Below are 15,641 nucleotides of genomic sequence, written 5' to 3'. Positions count from 1 at the left end.
CTTTTCATTTTTCCTCTATATCTTTTTCTGCAACTGTGTCTTAGTTTAGGACATTTTTAAAATATTACGCCCATCTCTCTTTAACTCTTTCCTTATCATTAATTGTGGCCCGTTCATATCTTTAGCAAAGACAAGTCCGGATTGACTACTTCCTCTCAATTTATTAGCATGCCAGTAAAATATTTTACTATTATGTCGTCTAGCTGCATTTTCCAGATCCTCGGCAATTTTATCCATGGCCTCCACTTTACACTTCCTTAGTTTATATATTAATGCTTTCTCCAATTTCTTTACTATCACTCAGTATGATATATCACTCAGATAATTCTTGTACAAAAACCTTCTCCTCTTTATTAAACATAAAGCTTTTTCATTAATATTCCTAGCTGCAGTCTTGACTTTCTTCCCTATAACACCATCGGCAACTTTACAAATTGTTTTTCCAAAATTATTCCAACCATCTTCCACATTGTCAAATTTTAAACTCTCAATTTTAGTATTCAACTGTTCCTGGAAAGTTTCCGTCAAATTCTCATCCTGGAGTACCAACATCATAACTTCCCGTGAGGAAGTTACCCTTCCCAAATTTCAAATTCTAATTAAGCCTAGACAATACTAGATGGTTATCCTTGCTTTAAACATCAATAACAGCAGTCCTATATACCCTAGTATCTTATATTGAGCCTGTCAGTCTTTGGCTTATTAAAATTGAATAAAAAAACTAGTTTTTTAAACTATAAGTAAGGAGCGACATTAAAACTTAAAACGAACAGAAATTACTCCTTGTATGAAAGAGGTTGTTCCCTTCTCAACGCCCCGCTCTTTACGCTAAATATCGATTCTTTCTCTCATTTCTACTTTATTAAACAGTAAAAAACTTTAGCGTAAAGAGCGGGGCGTTGAGAATGGAACAGCCCTTTTCATACACTTAGTAATTTCTGTTCGTTTAAGTTTTAATTTTGCTCCTTACGTTCAGGTAAATAAAACGAAGTTTTTTTTATTTAATTTCCGAACATTTTTGAATTAATGCATGTTTGGTTTTGGCTCTCCGCACAGAAATTATTAAAATGAAATCTGTATATTATTTCTTTTTTTGGCTAAATGGCTTTCTCTTAGTTTTGACCAGACAATTTTGAGAAATGAGGGGTGGGAAAGGAGGCCTAGTTGCACTCCAATTTTTCGGTTATTTAAAAAGGCAACTAGAACTTTTAATTTTTAACGAACGTTTTTATTAGTAAAAAATATACGTAACTTAAGAATTAACTTACGTAACAAGCTTCTATATTCTTACATTTTTATTATGTATATGAGGGGATTTGTCCCCTCGTTAATACCTCGCTCTTTACACTAAAGCTTAAGTTTTGTCCCAATTCTTCAAGAATGATCCCTGAATTATAAAGGCCATAGAACAAATAGTTGAAATTACTAAAAATATTTTAGCATAAAGAGCGAGGTATTTAGGAGGAGAGAACCCCTCATATGCGTAATAATCTCTGTTCTTTTTAAGTTTTAATGCTACTCCTTACTTCCAATTTAAAAAACTTTTTCGTGTTTATTTTTTAATTGTTTTTTTTTATAGTAATGCTAGAAAATACTGCACGCTTTTCATTGAATTTCTCTTCCCCCATGACATATTCCTCCAAGGAAAGGTCCTCCCACATAGCCCCTCCCCTCAACCCCCCCCAAACAAAAAATTCCCCTGAAATGTCTGTACACTTCCCAATAACCATTACTGTATGTAAACACTGGTCAAAGTTTGTAACTTGCTGCCCATCCCCCGGGGACTTTGGGGGAGTAAGTCATCCCCAAAGACATAGTTATTATGGTTTTCGACTATGCTGAACAAAGTGGCTATCTCAAAATGGAGGGCCTAGGTGCCCTCCAATTTTTTTGGTCACTTAAAAAGGGCACTAGAACTTTTCATTTCCGTTAGAATGAACCTTCTTGCGACATTCTAGGACCAATTGGTCGATACGATGACCCCTGGGAAAAAAACACAAAAAACAACAAACAAACAAATAAACACGCACCCGTGTTTTCGTTGTTTCGTTAAACACGCACGCACATGTCTTCTGGCAAAAAATATGAAATTCCACATTTTTGTAGATAGGAGCTTGAAATTTTCGTAACAGGGTTCTCTGATACGCTGAATTCGATGGTGTGATTTTCGTTAAGATTCTATGACTTTGAGGGGGTGTTTCCCCCTATTTTCCAAAATAAGGCAAGTTTTCTCAGGCTCGTAACTTTTGATGACAAAGACTAAATTTGATGAAACTTATATGTTTAAAATCAGCATGAAAATCTGATTCTTTTGATGTACCTTTTAGTATCAAAATTCCGTTTTTTATAGTTTCGTTTACTATTGAGCCGGGTCGCTACTTACTACAGTTCGTTACCACGAACTGTTTGATAACATAATCAATAAGGTTTGCTGTCTTACCATCACGTGAATACCATGTCAACTTATGCGCCATTTTATGACCAAACACCGTATTGGTTATAACTAGATTGTTATACCTGCAAAATAGTAAAACTCTCTAGCCGTTACTGTTTTCTTTTCCCACACCAAATTTACCTATGCTAGGATATCATCTATCCCAATTTCTACCGACCTGGGCGCTAAAATCTCCTAATAAAAACACCACATTTCTACCTGGGAGGCGAAGGCGAAGGAGAAATAAAATGACTAGGGAAGGAGGAATTTGTCAGAGGGCTAAGGAGGGTGGCATTGGCGAAATACAAGAAAATTTTTGTTATTTTTTCCTTAAGGATGATCAGAATGGCTCTCCGAAGTAGGAATATATTAAGGACTTTAGCCTCCTTGAAGATAATTCTTAACACCTTTCGGATTGTCTCTATCATGAACAACGGTTCAATTTAGATGCAATGATGCCAAATAGGACAGGCTTGGATTGGGCGTATGAATAAGATAATGTTTCCCCGACAGTATGTTTTAGTATATTTAATTTTTTAGGAGTTTAACGACGGAAAATTTGATATTTGTGTGTTTTAAAATATCACAAAAGCTAGTAATGAAATGAAGCATGAAAATGCACTGTTCCGCCAAATTAACGTAATAATTTGTTTTCGCATGGGTCACAAACCCAGAGAAAATCGGGAACTAGAGTAGTAATGGCCATAAAACGATTGGTCTGAGTGACCAGATAACAAGTTATCAATTAGGTGAATCATAACAGTTTTCCAGTCTAAAATGTTTGTAATAACACAGGCAGTTACGAGACTGGAACAATTAAAAAGTACAAGTGTGGACATACATGTACCATATATGATAACCAAGCATGTCATAAGACTCTTGAAAATATTAAGATCGGGCAAAATGCAGGTTGGAGTTCTGTGAAGACTTAAGCAAATTAGGATCCAATGGTAGCTGTATTACACTCAAGTGGGCTCCAGGATATTCACGGGTGCTTACAGGTGGTTCACAGGTGCAAGGTGCAGTGCTGACGGAAGTAGCTAAGGAAGGAGCGTCAATGGCTTGTTATGGGCCAAAACCTTTTAATTCTAGGGTTGCTGGAAAACTACTATAGGTATATGGGCCCTTGAGGGGGTGAAACAAAACTCGCATAAAAAGATGGAACGTAAAGAAACAAAGGAAGTAATTTCAACGTTAGACCACGCGCTCTGTCATCTTCTTTGACATATATGATCTGATATTTCAATGGTTTCTGAAGCTATCACCGAAACCGAGATTTTTAAAATTATTTCAACTGAATTGGGAGGGCCCTTTCCTCAATTTGCAGAAAACACCAGATAGCGGTGGAAACAAACAGATATCTAATAGAAGTATATTTTATTAGAATATTAGAAAGGAAGTTAGGTAAGAGATAGGAAGTACAGTTAGTTTTTGGTTTGGTGTTGAATCAAAATATAAGTAGGGTTGTGTCCTATCTTTGTTTGTATAATTTATTTTGAGGCAATCAGAGAGGATGGAATTAAGCGGAAAGGCAAAACACACCTAGGCTTGTATATCGTGCAGATGATTCTAGATGAGTCGGGTAGTCGGCATGTCGGGTAGTGAAAAAATCAATCAAGTTAATAGTGTCGCTTACTTTGGTAAAAATTGCTATTGGGGATGGTAGATGCAGTGAAGATGTAAAAATCAGAATAGCCAAGACCCCAGTTATTTCACAATTTGTAAGAATAGAAAGATATGTCTGGGAACTAAGATTGGAAGCCATGATAAAGACAGTGGTCAAGTATTATTTTGAAAATTTGGCACCTCGAAAGGCAAAGGTAGAATTTTTTTATTGTCTTCCAGAGGAATCGTCTGAGCATATCTTTACCCACCCGTTTAACTGATCGTATGTTAAGCCGCAAGCTGTAAAAAAGACAATTCAATCTCACTTTATAGGGCTATAATGAGTGAGAGATCCTGATGGCTAGGGAAAACTTAACAAATGAAAAATGGCAGACTACCGAAGATTGTGGCTTTTGGCCATTAATCTGGACCAAAATATCAAGCAGGTTACCCCCGAATAGAGTTAGAAGAGGTCATAAGGACTGATTTAAGGGTTATTGAACTTTATCTTAGAGGGGCGGGGGGTGAAGAATGAATCTTTAAATATACTCTCGAGAGAAGGAGTATGCACAGCTGTATTGGCCCCAGATGTTTTATAGTAATAAATTTTATAGTTATAGTTGTTATGTGACCTTTGAGCACTGAGTTTTCAGTGCTCACGGCAAAGTTCAATTTTTCAAATGGTAAAAATGGGTTTTCATAGATTTTTGACATTTCCAGTATGATTTTTATTATTAAAATTAAGCTAAATTGATTAAAAAGGGAAAAATAATGTAAAACGTCAATAATTTGTACAAAAAGTACTTCAGAAATTAATCACACAAATGGGTATTAAAAAAAAAATGTTTATGTTTGCCTGCTTTCCGTTGGCGTAATTTTGTCAAAATCCTGGGAAGGGGGGTGGGTATGCAAAGTTGAAGCCATTTTTCCCAAATTATGTAAAAACTGAGAAACGGGCCATATAATACCATAAAGGTAAAGATGTACTAAAGAAAACTGATCAGTATCTGTGGATGCTTGAATCATGCAGATTTATTTTAGTTTTGACAAGACTTCTGAAGAAACTAAATTTCCACCGGGGGTGGGGCAAACTGAGGTCAGGGGGAGGGGCAAAACAAGGTCTCGGAGGGGCAGTTGCCCTCCCTGCTTCACAGCAAATTACGCCCCTGTTGGTCTCACAGAAAGATACTTTTCGTTAAATGATATGCTTCCCTTTTTCAATTGAAGCATTAGATTGTATTACCTATTTCTGTAATTAATCCAATTCATTGGTTTAGGAGCATTATTGCCTACGTCATGACTCGGCCAGATTATGACAATGGAGACAGAATAAAGAATATGGCCCAGATTAACTAAAATTTCTCGGTGAGATTTAGCCGTTATCTGTTCATCCATAGTCATCAAATTTTTAAATCATGGCCGTGATTTCAAAAGTTTGGCCTAGTTCTCACGGTGCTAATTTCAATGTCTAAGAGCTACTGCTTACTTTGATTTGTATGGCCTAGGAAAGAATAATGATAGCGGTATTGCCATAATTACGAGAAAATCTTAAAATTACAATAATAATTTCGAAATAAATTATTTTTTAATGTGAATGGATAGTTGAATTTGGCAAGATGCGCCCTCTATTTTTTATCAATTCCAATTGGTGCTGCCATCTATCTTTAAAATAATTTTGACAGCTCTAAAGGTAAGATTCTTTTCATTATTTCGTGTTAAAACTTGAGAAAACATAGCAAATTACCGGCGAAATTACGAATATTATTTTCGTAACAAAAATGCTTGTGATCATAAAATAATCTTGATAAGCAGAGCAAAATTTAAAAGATATTTTTCAGCACTATTAATTTTAAATAGGGAGATGGCAGAGATGCATTCTCGCCCAAGTGATGCGATTGATAGCAAATTTCAAAAACATGGATTTTGGAAAAAAATCTCCATGGTTCTACTGCTATTTGCAATTTATAGAATTTTTCAAAAAATTCTTCTCTTTTTTTTCAAAAGGCTTCTAAACCCATTGGGTTTTCCTAGGTAGATAGATACATGTTTATCTATAACAAGAACTAAACCATATAAGCAAACAGCGCAAATGCCTAATGGCAATAACCTTATAGAATATCTTGACATTCAAAGAATTCCTATGCGCCTGAAAATAGTAGAATTTTTGTTGTTGTTGTTCAGACGACTTTTTTTTAAAATTCTAAGTGGGAAATGTAAAATGCTCCTATAAAATGACAACTCGAAATAAATCAGCATCTAAAAAGGTACAACTGAAATTATCTCTATGCTACAAAATATCCTTATCCAGAGGCTCATATTAATGACATTCATTTATATATTCTCATTCTAAAATGAGTTGCCCCCTCCGAAAATGCAATCTTGCCTCCACCCCAATGGAAAAGAGAGGGTTTGCATGTTCTTTTTTATTGTTGATATATTTTCGATGGATTATTCAGTAGTTGTTTTTGCTTTATTGTGTAGTACAGATTTTACTGTTTTTACCAATAAATTGTTAATTTAAGGACAATTGAAACCATGATGCAATCTGAGAACACAGCCATCATTGATAATGACAACTCAAATTTAGAAGATATAAGTGAAGAATTGTCCGGTAGTACGCTGGCAGCTCTTCAGGAGTTTTTAGCAGAAAAGGCAGAAAGAGAGGACAGACTCCAAATGATCGCTAGCGGCAACGCCCATGACGTAGATTTCGACGAAGATTGGGTAAGTTTTTATTTTCCTGAGAAACTGCCTATATTAAACTATAACCTGTACGAAAAATGTGCTTCGGTGATACTTTATAGGGGTTAAGTCAGGGCCGGATTTACAGCTTTGGCGCTCCTTGGCCCAAGCGTTTTTGCCACTCCGTTTTTGCAAAATTTTTGGGGAAATCCGCGAGAATTCGGGGATATTGGAAGCACTGAACAGATCACAACTGATACACTGAACAGGTCACAACTGATGAGGCAAAATTAATGAATGAGAGGTGATACCTAACTCTCAGCTGTCATTCTTGGGAGATATCTGACGCCCATGACGTAGATTTTGACAAAGATATGGGTAAATTTTTATTTTCCGTAGAAACTGCTTATATTAAACTATAACCAGTACGAAAATTGTACTTCGGTGATTCTTTATAGGGGTATAATCAGGGCCTGATTTCCTGCTTTAGCGCTCCGAGGCCCAAGCGTTTTTGCGAAATTTTTTGGGAGATCCGCGCGAATTCGGGGATAGTGGAAGCACTGAACAAATCAAAACTGATAAGGCAAAAGTAATGAAAGAAAGGTGATAACTAACTCTCGGCTACCATTCTTGGGAGGCATTTGACAGTTTATAAGTGGCCACGGAATTCCTGTGTTGTTTTAAAATTACTTTTTTTGATTAGGCAGTGCAGTGGCGGAATAAATCTGGCACTTTGACAATAAATCATATCAGTCCAGTTTGTACTAAGAAGAAAAAACACTCAGTGATAATTTATTGCGTCCCCTGACATTGCGTGCCCCTTGGCCCGAGTCTATTGGTAAATCCAGGCCTGGGTATGATGAAAGAAAGGTAAAGATGTCTTGGCCAGGTTTTATGGACGAAAGATGATAAATTGTGAAAAATGGTTTTAACCTTCCAGTTGGAACCAACGATAAGCAGGTCGTTCCCAAGGTCAGTAAAAAGGACTTAAAGGAAACTGGAAATCCATGGAAGGAAATAAAAAGAGAAGCTTTAAAGAAGTTGGGACGGAGCGGGAGCCTGAACTATTGGGCAGGTTTTGGGTTTTTTGGTGCTGTTGCGAAATGTTAATAGTAGGTAGTAGTATATTTGTTTCTAAATCTAATTTTAACCTTTTTTTTTATTTGAGATTTTTAATTAATTAATAGAGCCTGATTATCTACCAGCTTTAATACATTTGTTTCTTCTTCAGCAACTAAGCCAGTTCTGGTACGATGAAGAAACGGCAAACAAACTCGTTGAAGAAGCCTTGCGGGTTGTTGGAGAAAAGGGAACTATTGCTTGTGTATCGTGTCCAACAGTATATAAGGCATTGAAGAAGCGTAAACCAGACGATGTAAATGGTTAGCAAATGTTTTTTCGGTTTTATCAGCTCATTGTTTCTCAAACCGCGATGGGGGGGGGGGGGGGACAATCCCATTGACAAGGAGACACAGAAGTTCGGAAAAAAAACTAAAGGCGTTTGTGAAGGATCTCTTATTTATTGACTAACATTTTATCAATATTATCACAGAAAAAGAATCGTGTATAAATTGATAACTAATAAGAAAATTAGGCTCTTTTGATGAAATAATTAATTAGGCTCAACTTATTTAATGATAAGCACTCACAAGACTGTAAAGGTTGAGAACGATGTGCAAGCCAAAGGCTTTGAGATTATTTCCCAAAACAAGAATAAAATAGCATAAAGAATAAAAATAAAGAATAAATGAAATAATAAAAATAATAATAAATGAAATAATAAATAAGAAAAAAAAGAATAAGAATAAAAAAAGAATAAGAATAAAAAATTCCTCCAACTTCCTTTGGCCTGATTAAAGGTGACGAGTAAAAATTGATTACAAGATTTGGGATATAATGAACAGCTACTTTGGACAGGGTGGGACAAAAATCACTGACTCATTTGAATTTTTAAATAACTTTTTTATTTCTGTTACATGCATAAAATTATAGTACCATAAATAAAGGCGACAGAATTTATTCCCTTTGACAAATTTACCTTAGTAAGATAGAGGAAATTGTACTGTTAAATGTGAAATGCAACATCCTGCCAATGCCTTCCATTTTCTGCTTCATAAATTTTTAGCTCTTTTGATTACGTCTGCCATAAGCTTTTCCAAAGTTTCTGGGCTTACTTCTCTTGTGATGTCTTTCTTCAGTTCTGTTAAAGATTAAGGCTTATTGACAAAAACATTTTTTTAGATATTCTAACAAAAAAGGAAAAGCTAATGAAACCATAAAAAAAAATACAAAAGATAAAAATATAATTAAAAATAAGTTATGTAAAATTTAAATGGGTAAGAGAATTTTGGTCCACTCTGAATTAACTGTGGGATGGTTGATTATTTTGTATTAATTGGATAAAACTGTGTCATTATGCCGTATTACAGAAATGATAACAAGAATTGCCATAAACTTAAAAGTACAAAATAAAAATTAATAAAAACGCTTTTATTGCCAAACGTACTAAATGCAAAAGCTGTTCTTGCAATTTGGAAAATTGAAATTTTTAAGATGAAAATTTAGGCTTTGGGAGTTCATGCGATTTAAGTTGCCTTTCAATAATTATGAAAATGTTATGACTACCCATCGTTCATTTTTAGTAATAAAAATAATATTTTTTCCTGAAGGAAAAATGTTTTCTCACGTTTGGCACAACAATAGATTCTTTGATAAGTTTCTCCTTCTTTTCAATTATCAAAACTTTAATGAGGGAAATTTGATACAAATTTTATTTTGCAGTTTTCGTACTTGAATATGATACCAGATTTTCTGTTTATGGACAGGATTTCGTCTTCTATGACTATAAATCTCCTTTGGAAATTCCAATGCACCTTCGAGAGCAGTGTGATCTTGTCATTGTTGACCCCCCATTTTTATCAGTGGAATGCTTGACGAAAACGTCTCTCACTGTCAAACTACTTGCAAAAGAAAAGATCATTCTTTGCACAGGTAGGTCATTAAAGTTTGTAAATACACTATACCGAGGTCTGTTGCTACGTATGTGTTTAACTAAATTTTGCTTTTTATTTATAAAATTGGAAGACAAAGACATGGATGAATTTTCTCTTATATTCCATTTTATGAGAGTTGTTTTAGGCAAGAATGGAAGGGGGGGAAGAATCTTTATCTCGTAACTTCACTTCATTCCGATAAATATTTTTCGATTCAGCCAGCAATATTGTGTTGCAAGGGAGTAATTTCCCTCTTATTGAAGATTTTTTTTTTATTGCAATGTAGAATACCTAATTTATCGGTTTATTTGCACAGAAGACGGAGGACTGTGATATCCCCTATAAATGTTTGAAAAACTCCCCTTAGAAATCGTCAAAATGAATGACGACCATAAACTTCCTTTAGATCCCTCCCCTAAGAAAATTTTAAGGGATGTACTTTCTCTGGAATTGCTTTCATCCACAGAGTACTGTTACAAGAGTATGAACATGACTGTATACTACCGGGAATCTCACCTTATGGTTGCTATCAAGACAATTGTGATCTCTTTCCCGGAATTGTGATCTCTTTCGAAAGGGGGCTAGCTGCGCTCCAATATTTTTGATCACTTAAAAAGGGAACTAGAACTTTTCATGTCCGATCAAATGACCCCTCTCCCTATCTTTTAGGATCACTGGTTTGGTACGATTACTCCAGGAGAAAAACAAATAAACATGCATCCGTGATCTTTCCTCTGGCAAAAAATGCAAAATTCCACATTTGTGTGTATAAGATCGATTGATGTGAGGTTTATTTTTAAATTAAAAAACGATCAAAATCAGGGCATGTTTCAACATATTCTTACGTTCTTTATGTAAGAATTATTTATTTTAACTGAAAATCGAAAGTTTATTTCATACTATTTTCGAGATACTAATAGTGGTAGTTAAGGCTCACACTCAAAAGTATGAGAAACAGATAAGAAGGTTTCTTGAATACTTTAATCTGGGCTTGATATAAATTGAAAATACTAGTAATAGCGCTGCGTTCCCCAGGGGAAGAAGGAAATCCAAATGCAGCCTTTAGATAAGCCCAATATGAATTCACCAAGATTCGAACTTTAACTACTGTTACTTAGCGTCCAACTTAAAATTTCCTGAAATTAAGTCAATTAGTTTATTTTAAAACTTTCTTTTAGGCTTGGTTAGTATGTATGGTATAGAGCAGTTAAAAATGTATTTGAATCCATCTAATGTGGTCCTTCTGTAAATTTAGTATTTATATTTTTTACCTAAAAAGAAAATGAGAAAAGGAGGTAACAAATTACTAATAGTACGTTTATTTATGTTCTTATAGTTCACTTTATGATCTTGGGAATCCCAGCTGTATAGGGATGTGGGAAAAACAATAACTCATCATCAAAAACAGACTGGGATTTTCCCTTTGCTTTTGGGCGCAACAATGAGTTTTAAGTCTAAAGCGCTGGATAGACAAAACGGTTTTTAAAATCTTTCAAATGCACAAACAAACCAACGGAGAGCTAACTTTTCACGAAAAAAAAGTGTTTTCTTGGCTAACATTTTAAATTTGTATAACATGTACACTCGAAGCAGGGAGTTCCTTTGGCCAGGCCATAAAGCACCATACTAAGTGACATTGGTTAAGCTAACTAAGTGAGATTAAACCTTGGTATTCCACAAAGTATGGTTAAAAAAGGACCCCTTTCGAATAAATACTGTCATTTTTAGATTGAAAATTACATTTCTTTCCAGCTTCTAAATTATTTGAAATTGTTTTTTTTTAGGAGATATAATGGGTGAGCTCGGATGCCGTCTTCTCCACCTGGTTAAGCAGGATTTTCAACCACGCCATAAGAACAACTTGGCTAACGATTTCGCATGTTTTGCTAATTATGATTTTATGACAAGATAAATACATAATCATTTCTTCTTTTCTATTTTACTTTTCATTAGCTCAAATACTTTTGATATTTATCTGCATACAGGAAAAAGAGCTTTACTCTAAAGAAGCTCACCCTCATAAATTTTTGGTATAAAAAAAAAATATAATAACTTTTTATAATTTCACTTTTTTATGCTCAAAATATGAATGTTTGGAGTCTAAAATGCACCTCTTTTGACGTACAACACCTTTACCTCTTAGGAAAATCCTTTGTTAGTCCGTTAAAGCGGAAGGCTACAAATATGTAAATTTTGAAAAGTTCTAATCACACTTCTTCACAAGTGGAGTAAGAGCTAAAAAAAAAAAAAAAAAAAAAAAAAAAAAAAAAAAAAAAAAAAAAAAAAAAAAAAATCTGATCAAATTCAAAATGGTGTTCATGCTCACCTTAGCTATGGAAATAGGGGCTATAAGCAAGGCCACACATGGGATTTTTTTCGGAGTGGGGGGTTAAAAAAAATTCAAAAACACATCAAAATTTATTTTTATGCATTTTTGTTACTTTTTTACGAATCAAGTTTTTTTGGGGCGGGGGGAGGGTTAAAGCCTGTACCCCCTCCCCTGGATACGGCCTCGGCTATGAGATGTGAACTACAAGCGATAATTTCGCGGGGCATGTGCCACGTCATCCTAAGTCTTGTTGAATTTTGAGCTCGTAATCGAGTTTCTCACTCGGATCGAGTTCAAAAACTCATCCATATCAAAATATAAACATAAGTTACTGACTAAGTTGACTTGTGCTAAGCTATTTTTGTTATGCAACTGAAGCAAGCTTACCAAAACTGAATCCTCAAAGAACCATACGAAGAAGAAGAAAAATGAAATCTATATGCGCAGTACAAACCGAGGGTGGCCTAACGGACTGGTTCACCGTTCAGTCGGGTGTAAGGCAGGGCTGCATTCTATCGCCACTGTTATTTGCCATAGTCATAGATTTTGTGCTTCGTGGATGTAGCTTCAGTGGGGGTCTGCAATTAAACCCACGAAGAGCCCTTCATGATGGTGTTTTTGCGGACGATATTGCACTCTTCGCTCACGAATCAGAAGCTATACAACACAATTTAAATGAACTTGGGCGTGTGGCAAATGCTGTTGGACTCTCCATAAACGCTAACAAGACTAAATCAATGTCAATTGCGGTCATTCCTGACTTAGCTGAGGGACTTTTGGTCAACAATGAGGAAATTGAAGTAGTGAGAGAGTTCAAATATCTCAGCAGCATTCTTACGCAAGATGCCAATCCTGAAAGAGAAATTTTGTACCGAATAGCATTGGCTGGCTCTGCCTTCAATTGTCTCAGAAATATTTGGAAAAATATCAAATATTCCCAGAAGCTAAAACTCAGAATTTATAATAGCAATGTCCTCTCCGTCCTTACATATGGCTGTGAAACTTGGAGCATCACTGCGCAGCTAGGAAAACGACTACGGGCATTCGATAATAACTGCCTAAGATCTATTTTGAATATACATTGGGCTGAGAGAATAAGAAATGATGAGATTTATACCATGATAAATCATACCCCCATCCTTGATGCCATTAGAAAGCGACGATGGATGTATTGGCGGCACATGGTGCGGATAGGTAAATTTCCGACAAATGGTAAACAGTGGCAAAATGTTCTGAATGTGCCGAAACTCAAAGAATCTTCTTCTAGTGATATTATTCCAAGATTGTCGTGGATCAAACATTATACGCGCATCTTTTTCGCTATTAATTATGATGTTCATAGCCGTTTTACTGCTTTAGTGGCGAAGGTTCTTCCTAATAGTGTGAGCCAAAGACATGTTATACCTGTTGTGACGCTCATCTTGATCCGAGGTCAGCTGAACTCCTGTCGCATCTTCAGTTATTATTTCAGATGTGCCTTTCCAGGTCTATTGTTCCTGATTCATTTTTATGTGGAAAAGTTACTTCTATATTAAAGAAAGGAAAAGATCTAAATTCGTGTAATTCGTACAGGCCAATTAACGTCGCCTGTACTCTAAGTAAATTATTTGAGTATGTTCTACTCCCACATATCGATGAATTTGTTAATTATAAGGCTAACCAGTTCGGCTTCCGGTCAGGTCTGAGCTGTCAACATGCTCATCGTGTTTTAGCACAGCTTATTAAGGAAACCACTCGGAATAGTTATAGTCTTCATTTTTGCACCCTTGATATATCTAGAGCAGTCGATAGTGTTTGCCATGCTCAGGCTTGGTATGCTCTTAGTCAGCTTAGTGTGAATGCGTCTGTGATTCTGGTTTTGAAGTTTTGGTATTCAAACTCTTATTTAAGATTAAAGTCAGGAAATGATGATTTTTTCGGACATATACCAGTCAAGTGTGGAGTGAGACAGGAAGGAGTTCTCTCTCCTCTTATCTTTAGTGCTTCTATTGAAAATGTTTTGTCTGGTATACGTAGTTCTTTTTTTCCAGGATTCACAGACGTATCATACTTAGCTTATGCTGACGACTTGCTTTTTATTAGCCGAACTGAGACCTGTTTAGCGCGTTCTGTTGGATCCGTTGCTGATGCTTTTGCAAGAATTGGATTATTGCTAAATGTAGATAAATGTGAATTTCTTATATTTAATGGGGTTAGTTCGTCTCATCCTTTGGATTGCATTTCTTTTTCCGTACCACAAGTTATTTCTTTTCGATGGCTTGGGATTTCTGTTTGCAATTCTTTAAGTTCTTTTCGTTTTCAGATGATTCGGGATATTCAATTTAAGCTTAAACTGGGGTATTCTAAAATTGTTGGAAACCGTGGACATTTCCGGCGACAAGCACTTACAAAGCTGTACTCGAGTTTCTGCGACCATTCTGTGTTATTTTGTGCTGTTTTTTTTTTATGCTTTCGAATAAAGGTGACGTAAAGAGGGTCAAGACGGATTACTATCGGTATTTAAAGTTCCTACTTTATTTACCAGGATCATTTCGGAACCGAAGGTTAATTAGTAAATATCAGGCAACGGATATTGTTCTTTCCGTGGAAAAACTAAGTTCAAATTTAATTGATCAAGCGCCAATCTGTCTTGGTCCTAACAATAATCTTATCCGCCTATTTTTCTTAATTGTTATATTTTTTTCTTATATTTGTGTTATTCGTTCTTGTGTTTTTTTTTTGCGTTATTTGTAGTTCTTTGTTTTTCTCCTTGTACTCCACTTTTTCCCTTTTGTAAGTAGGTAATAAATAAATTATTATTATTATTGTTACGAAAATTAATTACCAGAACCAGATAATAAACATGCTGTGTTCGGTAATTTCTATAAAAAACGCTACCACCTTCCAATCCTTCCTACCCTCCCCCAAAAATAGAAGTTATGATAGTCGTTGTAATAGTCAATTCTTAGTCTCGAATAAGAATTGAAACCATATATGCACATAGAGCTGGAGGAAATGTGGTTGGAGGGGCTGAGGATTGGCGCACAGGATTTCCCAGGAAACACTGAACTTCAAATGTTTTTCTTATTGGAGAGGGGAAAAGCGTAGCCCCCACCCCAAAGACGATGTTTGACATAATTATCCTCTTCAATTTTGTCTGCTATCAAACATGGTTTAGAATATTGTTTTAACATAGTAACTACACTCAATCAAATCTTTACAGCTTAAAAACGTGAATATTCCCCCCTGTAACAGCTCCCATACTTTGCTCCAAGAAAGCTGCAAGAGAGAGAAAAACAGTAAGTTTCTGACTTTCTGGCTAGCAGAAATACTAGCATCAAAAGTTACTTCATATATTTGTTCTCCTGTAAAATTAATGTCTTCAACTCTAAGTTTTTCGATTTACTCCAAGCGAGTCAATAGTATATATAAAATCTGCTACAGGAAGTTTTTCGATCCTCCAAGCAGCTTTCTATTTTTTACATTTTTTGATCAATTTCAGATTTAATGTGGACTTTTTTTCGTATTTAGGCGCTGGTCTTTCAAAAATATATTCCAGTGAAGTATGTTAAAACTACAAAACCTTTTTGTTTTCATTCAAACAAATCCTGAAGAAAAT

General features: G+C 35.3%; 1 protein-coding gene across 1 annotated transcript; it reads left to right on the top strand.

Moving 5' to 3' along the window:
• The first annotated feature begins 5,652 nt into the window (after nt 1-5,652).
• Nucleotides 5,653-11,649, top strand: LOC136043658 (EEF1A lysine methyltransferase 1-like). The gene is made up of 5 exons (XM_065728555.1): nt 5,653-5,729; nt 6,562-6,763; nt 7,953-8,103; nt 9,503-9,712; nt 11,499-11,649. The coding sequence occupies exons 2-5, from the start codon at nt 6,575-6,577 to the stop codon at nt 11,624-11,626; spliced, it is 678 nt and encodes a 225-aa protein (XP_065584627.1). The 5' UTR covers nt 5,653-5,729; nt 6,562-6,574; the 3' UTR covers nt 11,627-11,649.
• Nucleotides 11,650-15,641: the final 3,992 nt, after the last annotated feature.

This window comes from Artemia franciscana, chromosome 2, assembly GCF_032884065.1.
Source record: "Artemia franciscana chromosome 2, ASM3288406v1, whole genome shotgun sequence".
Taxonomy (NCBI): Eukaryota; Metazoa; Arthropoda; class Branchiopoda; order Anostraca; family Artemiidae; genus Artemia; species Artemia franciscana.
The sequence above is the reverse complement of the archived record's forward strand: the minus strand, read 5'-3'. Positions and strand labels throughout refer to the sequence as shown.

Bases quoted from the DNA above. Each gene is read 5' to 3' on its own strand.
- LOC136043658 (XM_065728555.1), top strand. From the start codon at position 6,575: ATGATGCAATCTGAGAACACAGCCATCATTGATAATGACAACTCAAAT. The intron at 6,764-7,952 runs GTAAGTTTTTAT...TTTCTTCTTCAG, and splicing joins TAGATTTCGACGAAGATTGG to CAACTAAGCCAGTTCTGGTA. The intron at 8,104-9,502 runs GTTAGCAAATGT...TTTATTTTGCAG, and splicing joins TAAACCAGACGATGTAAATG to TTTTCGTACTTGAATATGAT.